The following is a 9,088-nucleotide window of genomic DNA, read 5'->3' as shown; positions in this document are numbered from 1 at the left end:
TTGAAATGTTTTTCAATTAATCTATTTCACAAATTAAGGACCATAGACAAACATAGTGTGCATGCTTGGTGCATGGCATAACTATTGTTTAGAATAACATAGTGTGTATGCTTGGAGCATGGCATAACTATTGTTTTAATTCAAGTTTTAAGTTGATTATTCAAAACATTATACGATGAATAATGTATAATCAATACGGTGATTAAATAAAAGGTGTTTTATTTATATTCATATGTTCTGAGACCATATTGGATTCAATTATTTTTGTGTTTCACTTTGCATGTTTTGACTTCCCAAATAACTAGGTTATTCAAAGCATCCACAGTTAATCATACTTTGGAAGTAGGTATTGAGGCAAGACTGTCATGAATGGGTCTGTAGTTTGTCTAGGACAAAGTGGTTGCAGTGTTCATGAGTACTCCTAGAATAAGATTCGAGTATTAGATTCAACCCACACTCATTTAAATCACTGCATGGATTTTATCAACGAGTGATTATGAGACAATAATATCTAATATTCTTCAAACAGAGACATGTGAGTTGTAGTTGCGAGTCGGTTGCACATTGACATATGTAAACGCACCAGTAACTTAAATGTTATAAAACATATTGTTGTGTGTAATTTGATGAGTAAGTAAAAGCGAGCATTTGGGTCGAAGTTTATCCATTCCTTTTACCCCATGAGGATAAATGTGATATTTGTGGGCCCCTTGATGATTTAGTGATGACACTAAGTCTGAACTAATTCGATTTTTTCAATTAGTCGGTCATCATAAATCAGAAATCGGGAAACAACAGATGGACAGAGAGAATAATTATAATCCATGTCTCAGCCTATATGATATCTAGAATTGAGGAACATATGATCCCTTATCTAATGGACGCGTCATTGACTAGGTCAGAGTTCAACAACGGCATTTAAGAGCTACGATTGCTAGTCGGGTTGGAGTCATGCTTGCAATAATAGTTATTAGACTTATCCAAGTGGGAGACTATCGGATTAGGTGTCTAAGCCTATAACTATTATTGGTATGTACTTGACCCGAGAGTAGCACTGTCCATTTGGGTTGCATGACACTGGAACAATCTAAAGGATGGATAATTGAGAAGAGGTTATTTATGGTTTATTAATATATTATAAGTTCTAATATATTAATATGAAATCATATTATTTAATTAGTATTGATCAGGAATTAATTTGGAATTAATTTTGTGATCAAAAGAGACTAATTAAATATAAGGGGTTGATTTGGTAAATTAATCATTCTTATAAATTAGGCTTATGATCCATAGTTCTTCATGTTGGGCTAAACCCATGTGGTAACCCATGGATACTCCATGGATGTTTTAACCCATGGAGCATGAGGAATATGGAAAGTCATTAGGGTTTACATGGTGTAACCCTAGTTTGACACACCATATAAGAACCCCTCTAGCTCATGAAATTGGTACTTAAGTAAGCACTAAGGAGTGACTCGTGGAAACACAAGAGGGCTAGACAATTTTATGAGTGCAAGTGACCTCCTCTCAAGTTCCTCCATTGTTGATGGTGTTGTGTGATTTCATTTGAGGTGCAACACTTGGGGCACTAAGTTCTTAAAGGTCCAAGGCTTCCAACTACAACAAAAGGTATGTCATCTAACTTGTTTTAGTACCCAAGTATCAAAGTTTTGTATGCTAGCTAGGATAATACATTGGAAAGTTCAAGCTTGCATGTATAATAGAAAAAACATAGATCCAAGGTATTTAGGGTTGCATGCACACCTAAGGAGTGTTAGAATGCTCAAAACTCTTCACTTTTAACTTTGGAAATGGAGCCGTCGGATAGGAAGAAGAGATACAACTAGCAACAATGGTTTTCGTTCATTGACGGAGGTGCGTGATTCAGCGGCGACCATGGGTGGAGATACATATAGAGAATATATAAATATAGGGAAAATACAACTAACTCCTGGGTTCGGTTCAGTGATAAGGGGATATGTGGGGCCAACAATACGAGTTTTAGCAAGTGGATTGGGGGCAAAGATGAATGATTTCAGATTGAAGGTTTCGAGAACAGAAACGATGATGGTGCACCATAAGGAAAAGTTCTCACTGGCCAATTTGATGGTAACCGGTGGAATTGGGGATGTGGAATTAGCCGCTAGACCCAAAATAAGCTGATTGTTAGCCATGAGTGAAAAAGGTATGAGAAAAAAACCTAATCTCTTAATACCATATAAACAATATATTGCTCTTGATACCATATAAACAATATATTGTTTAATGAATGATACTGTGTACATGAGTGAGTTTAAATACAAAGAAAATACAGCTAACTCATAATTATAAGATTGAGACTAGGTGCAATAGAAAGACCAAGTAAGGTATAACAGAAAGACCAAAACTAATTCTATGCACGTATTTGAGAACACGTATGATACATATGAAGACCAAGAACAGTAAGGGAAAGTTCTTTTGAAGAGAGAGAGAGAGAGAGAGAGAGATTTAGTTTTTTTTTATTTTTAATTACTGGTAATACAAAAAATAGAAAATTAAATAATAAGAGACAAAATCATCTTTATAAAAAAATTCAAATTGAATTAAACCAAATTCGCAAAAAAAAAAAAATGAAAGTTTTCAACCACAGGTGTATTTCAAATTTTTTTTTGGTCGAGTTTTTATATACACAGGGACAATTCTGACAATTTTCTTTTCGATAGTCAAAATAAAATAACAAAAAAAAACTATTATGATATTTTTTTTATAGAAAACAATCTCACTAAAAATAAGAATTAAAATAAGTTTTCACATGTCATATTTTAAAGCAAATTGCTGTAAGAATCATTAGAATAAGAATATTCTCCATGGCAATAAATAAGAATTAAATTTTGCCATTGGACCGTGTAGAGCATCGTCATCGGTTACTTAAGTGCTATTCACCTTCCCGAAACATCATCCTTCCGTCTGCAACTCTCCGTCTACGCCTATATCTGCTTATATAACAATTAATTTCAAAATAGTGTGAATTACAGATATCAAACAAGAAAACGACGATGATGGGAGTGAGTATACAGCTTTTACTGGACTTAACTGTTGCTGGAATTTCGCTAATGATTGGATTTGGGATTTTCGCTTTCGTCGCTTCGATTCTCTGTTCTGCGGCGTTTTTTCACAACGCTAAAGCTCACTCTTCATGAACTAGTTCTAATAGGGTATGCCCTTGTCTCCGATCTCCGATTGATTGTGTTCTTGTTTTTGTTTGGAAATTCGGTTGTGCAATTTGGGTTTTTTTTGCCCTAGAAAATTTCAACACACTTTCTCTTTTTGATCTGTTTTGGAGAATTGCCGTTCATGTACTATGTTTTCAATCTGGATTATCTGAATATTACAAATTTTTAAGTTTGGAGAAAATGATATTGATTTTTGATAAGCCATCTTCAGTTCAATCACAATACAATTTTATATATTAAACTCTACACTCCATTAAACTCAATACAATTTAATGGATTACCACATCATTTATATGTGTGAGAGAGAGTGGAGTTCAATAGGGATTGAACTCTCCATTTTATTGAGTATCATTTTATTAATCTACAATGAGATTTTAAGTTTAATGGGATTAAACTTCCCATTCAACTCCCCATTAAACTACATCGAAGATGGCCTAAGTGATTGATAAAGAAACAGTTTGGTACCAGTTAGAATTCATTTTCATTTTTTTTTAAAATAGAATAAAAAGTAAGGTAAATAATGTTTTATCTTCAAATTTATTTTTATTTTTATCTTATTTTTTACTTCAAAAATTATATTCCTAATATATTTTATTCTTCCATTTTAGATATATTAACACCTTTCTATTAATTTGTTTTTAACAAATATATAATTTATATATTTTTTAATTATAATATTAAATAAATAAGATTATATTTATAAAATATGTTATTGTTTTTAAATTTTGTATTTAATTTTTTATATGAATTTGATGAACAAAAACAAACTTTATATTTAAATTTATTAATATATTATAATATATAACAAAATATTATAAGTATTAAATGTTACATTTAAATTATAATTAATATGCAAAAATAAACTAGAAATGTATAAATATATAAACAGAAGGTCTAAAACCGACAACGTAAAGTTCATTATCATTTTGGGAAGAAATGTTCCGAAATGAATAATAATACACCATATTTTGTGTAATACTATTCATATCCCACAAAATGAAGAAATAAATGGGAAAGAATTGAGAAGAATAAAGAAAAAAATAGGGAAAAAATAAAGAATGAGAGTTGTTGGAGATGTTTTTAGAGTTGTTAAATTCTGTATAAAATAATTAGAATACTGGAATAAATATTATTGCTTAGGGAACATAAATTTTATTATTTTATATTCGATAATTAAATAGAACTGTTTATAAATTTGTAGTCATTTTGTCGGTTAATTTTTATAAAATTGAAGAGTTTTTTTTTTTTTTTTTTTTTTTTTTTTGTAATTTTTTAATTTTTCTTATTTTTATTTTAAGAATTACAATAGTATGTAGTTTTAATGATACAATTATTAGTGAGCAAATAGCAGAAAATTTGGAAAAACAAGAAAAAACAACAAAATATATAACATCCCTTCAACCTAAATTCCTGAAAATAAAGTAATTTAAACTTGTTTCTCAACAAGTTGTTAGATTTTTAAAAGTTAAAAAGAAAAACTCGAATCAAATTCGTTAAGGTCCGTTAGGACTATGACAATAAGACGTTAAGGCTTTTATTATATAATTAAATAAAAGTTCATATACTTTGAAAGATTTTTAGAATCTTTTAGTTTTATGCATTTTGTAATTTTATAATTTTTAAAAAGTTACATTTGAATTTGTAGAACATTTATACACAAATAAATATTCAAAGTAATTAAAATACCCTTGTAATATGTAATGACTATTATATCGTTAAACTTGAGTATCATATTTTTAATTTTGAATTTGAATGTTTTGTTACGAGCTCTTTAATTATTCAAATTTAACAAATATTTACAAGATAACTGTTTGATAATATAATCTATGTTTCTACATGAAATTAAAATTCATGTTGCAGGTTCATGGGTGTAGTCTAATAGAAAGCAAATACAACGGAATTTTAATTTTGTATTTTAGTTGTGGTTGGAAGATATGTAACATCTTATATTATGGTTCAATATATAAGTTTGAAGAAATGACTATTTGTTTGATATCTTAATGATCGTATAAAGAGGCTCTAAATCGTTCAGAGCGTTTGGTTGAAACATTTTTAACCTCTTAATCGGCAAGATGCAACAAAATTCCATCTGATTCGGTTAGTGATAAGGAGTTTGGATGAGAAAATTTTCATATGATAGCCTTTCCTTAGAAACACAATATCATCCGCCACATTTTTCTCTCTCCCTCTTCCCATCCATTCTTCTTTCCCGCCTCTCTCCCTTTCTCAGATGACGATTTTTGTTGTGCCAACCTCCGACAGCGCCGCCCGTCTTCGCCTTCGTCGCATCCCTCCTTGCTGCCTCCCCCATTGTTGGTAATTTTCTTACTCCGTTTCTTTATGTTCACATTTTGGTCAACTTTTTCAAGCCATAAAAACTTATTCTGCTTGATTTGTATAAACTATGTTCTTGCTGCTCGAATTTTTTAGGGTTTATGCAAAATCATTTTTTTGCTAGCTTCTTGCTCTGTATTTGAAAATGTGAAAATATATATTCACTTTGTTACTGAAATATGCTATGTTCAAGAAAATTTTTGATTCTTGTTCTACTTTAACTTGTTTATGATGTTTTTGACCTTCAAACTATGGGCACACAATACTAGTGTTCTTGAGTAGAGGATATTGATATTGAGATTAAGAATTTATATGTCAAAGTAATTTATTAGAATTTTAGTTAAAGTTATGGATATTTAGACAATTTTGGATTAACAACTTTGTTGATTTTAAAGCTATGTTGACTTGAAAGGAGTAGTTTGAGCAAACAACAATAGTTCAAAGGGTTAAAATAGTCATTTTCACATTAAGAGGCAGACATTCAGATACCTTACCAAACGTTAATTTATCATTCAAATACAGATTCATACAGAGCATCTACATCATTTAGGTCTCTATATATCATTGAGGTATGAATAATCAAGATGCTGCCTGTAACGTTCAAAAAAATCATGTCAAATTTAAACTTTTTAAAACATTTAGAAACCAATAGTTATTACAATTTTTTTTTTTCAAAACAATTTTATAGCAGAGTATCCTAAAAACATAGTCATAAAATGTGAGGAGCTATACGTTCCCATCTTTGTCTTCTCGCGATCATCTAAGGTACCTAAAACCAAAACTGAAACTTTAAGCCCAAAGCTTAGTGAGTTCCACCCAATATACTGATACACAATAAATAGCACATATACAAATAACAACATGTAATAGGTGCACAACTTTACAGACTAGATTACTCCTGGGCCCACAGTGTGAGTATGGTTTGCCTTCTAGGCCCACAACTCACATTTGGCTTGCCACCGAGCCCATAGTACGAGTTGGGCATGCCCTGCCCGACCCTCAACTTGTATCTGGAATGCTCCTGAGTCCTCAGTATGAGTCTGACATGCCCTACTCAGCCCTCAGTTCATATCAGGAATACTCCATGGTTTGTTGGCTACCACACGAAACAGTACAACCTCAACCCATCCTACATAACATGTCAACATATAACATAACTAATTCACATACAGATAATCAGATAGTAACATAGGTAGTCCTACACGTCTACCAAATTGGCATAGCAACTAGCATGCATAACTAATTCATACTCAACATAATACTAACTACTTGGATATCATATCCAACGGGTCGACATTGGTGCCTTCGACCCTTAGTATAGTGAGGATAACTGTCACACCCCCAAACCAGACAATGGAAACGTCCGGGAGCGGGTGACTTCCATTTGTAATATCATCACATTGTATATAAATGAATCAAATACAACATCATCACCATACATAAAAATACCAACCATCATAGTTTTACATCATTGTATTTGTTTATAACAATACATCCAAAAATGAAGTATGGTGAGAAAAAAATACAACAAAAATCTTCATTCCTTATCGACCAACGTGTTTTAACGTGTTCCTAAGAATATAAGTTATTTTAAAAAGCTTCAACATATAAAAATGTTGGTGAGTTCATAAGCATGTTTGTATGAAAAGTTTTGTAGCAGTTTGTAAACACCAAAAAATCGAATATATTCTGTAAAAGTAATTTGAGAGTTTTGTTTCAAATCTTGTATTAGAGCATGTGTGATTTTTGTTTGATAGTGTATAAAAAGAGTTTCCCAGAAAATTCTATATTCTTTGTATAATGAAAAAATGTGGTCTTAACCCTAAAACCTAAGTGGTGAAAGTTTAAACGTGAATAGTAACTGTATAGTTTATACTATGTATCATGAGTATAGTATGTGCATTCTGTAAATTTATTTGTTTGTTATTCTCTATGTGAGTCGTTATAATCATACTTGATATGACTGATATGCTTGTCATGCCGTTCTTCAGATATCGATTACGGTTAGACATATGTCACCCCAAACTGACCTGTCTAGTTGTAGCGAGCATCTCAGGTGTAGGGTGTCATCCCCGTACAGATTTATATACAAATTCTCGCTCTCCCATCAGGAGACTCTAGTTATAACTACAAGACTTACTATATACACTAGGTAGGTACGAGTGAAGGAGTGTCTCACAAGAGCCTTAACTAAATTTATGCGAATACAGTATCCAATTATTTAACGCTATAAATAATGTTTCGAGTGTGTATTTTGACTGCAACCATTGATGACAACAAATATAATTGTTTTTATCGAAAGTGTCAAAATATTTGATGTTATCGTGGAAAACTTGTCGTTATCCTAAAGTATCATGAAATTTTCGAGTGTACTAGAGTTTTCACTAACGACCCGATTAACATAGAATGTGTCATAAAAGACCCACTTTTATTAAACATCACTATTTTGGCCCAACAGAACCGAAATTTTACAATAAAGGCCAACTTTTATTAAAAATGACCATTTTGGCCTAACAAAACCAAAATTTTAGAATAAAGGCCCACTTTTGTTAAAAATGACATTTTAGGCCCAATAAAACCAAAATTTTACAATAAAGGACCAATTTTGTTAAAATTGACATTTTAGGCCCAATAAATCCGAAATTTACAATAAAGGCCCACTTTTGTAAAAAATGACATTTTAGGCTCAATAAAACTGTGTTTTGTCAAATAAAGCCCATTTTTATGAAAGATGACACTTTTAGCCCATAAAACCATGAGTTGTTAAGTAAGGAACACTTTTATCAAAATTTACACTTTAGGCCCACTAAACCGTGAGTTGTTAAATTAGGCCCATTAAAACCAAAAATGACATCAAAAGCCCATTTTGTTTATCTTTATTGTCAAGTGTGGTCCTTTTGTATACTTTCTTTTGTTTTCTAGTAACTTCTAACATGTTTAATCTTTCCAAACATCATAAAAAGTTACTTCATGTAGATTGCTTACTAATATCACCAAATCTTGGAAGATATTTCGAATTTGTGAGTGTTTATCATATTTTCATGGCATATTCACACAACATAACATTAAAAATATACACATGCATGCATAATACTAAGATTAACCACAAAATAGCTTGTATTCTTCCCCAAAGAGGTAGTAAAACTCGAAAATAAGGGGGTATGAAGTTCACCTTAAGTTTGATTGGTTTTGAAGTGAAAAGAGTAGGAGATTTTTCGACCTTGAATGCTCCTTAGGGAAGTGCTTCGAAACTTAAATGGTTCTAGGAAGCTAGAACACAAAATGAAGTTATGCAAGGAAGAGTTCTTAGTGTAACATGGAATAAAATGCTTGAATGTTATATGACTTACCAAAGATGTGAAGCTTGAAGAAATCTTCTTAAGCATACACTCAAAACTCACGAAAATTTGCAAGAGGGAGTGAGGGAATTTTTCCTTGAGTTAGAGAGGGAATGTAGATGTGTTTGATGTTTGAAATGAGAATGAAGGAGGTGGTGGTGAGGTCTCGGCCAATACTGAAGTAGGGAGGGAGAGATAATTACG

The 9,088-nt window shown here is 31.5% G+C and overlaps 1 protein-coding gene across 1 annotated transcript; it reads left to right on the top strand.

Annotated features, from left to right (window-relative positions):
- Nucleotides 1–2,857: 2,857 nt before the first annotated feature.
- LOC145033993 (chaperonin 60 subunit beta) lies at nt 2,858–5,190 on the top strand. The gene is made up of 2 exons (XM_078982446.1): nt 2,858–3,194; nt 5,073–5,190. The coding sequence occupies exon 1, from the start codon at nt 3,036–3,038 to the stop codon at nt 3,177–3,179; it is 144 nt and encodes a 47-aa protein (XP_078838572.1). The 5' UTR covers nt 2,858–3,035; the 3' UTR covers nt 3,180–3,194; nt 5,073–5,190.
- Nucleotides 5,191–9,088: the final 3,898 nt, after the last annotated feature.

This window comes from Lactuca saligna, chromosome 3 (assembly GCF_052625555.1).
Source record: "Lactuca saligna cultivar CGN05327 chromosome 3, ASM5262555v1, whole genome shotgun sequence".
NCBI classification, from domain to species: domain Eukaryota; kingdom Viridiplantae; phylum Streptophyta; class Magnoliopsida; order Asterales; family Asteraceae; genus Lactuca; species Lactuca saligna.
This window is presented reverse-complemented; position numbering and strand designations above follow the sequence as displayed.

Bases quoted from the DNA above. Each gene is read 5' to 3' on its own strand.
- LOC145033993 (XM_078982446.1), top strand. From the start codon at position 3,036: ATGATGGGAGTGAGTATACAGCTTTTACTGGACTTAACTGTTGCTGGA.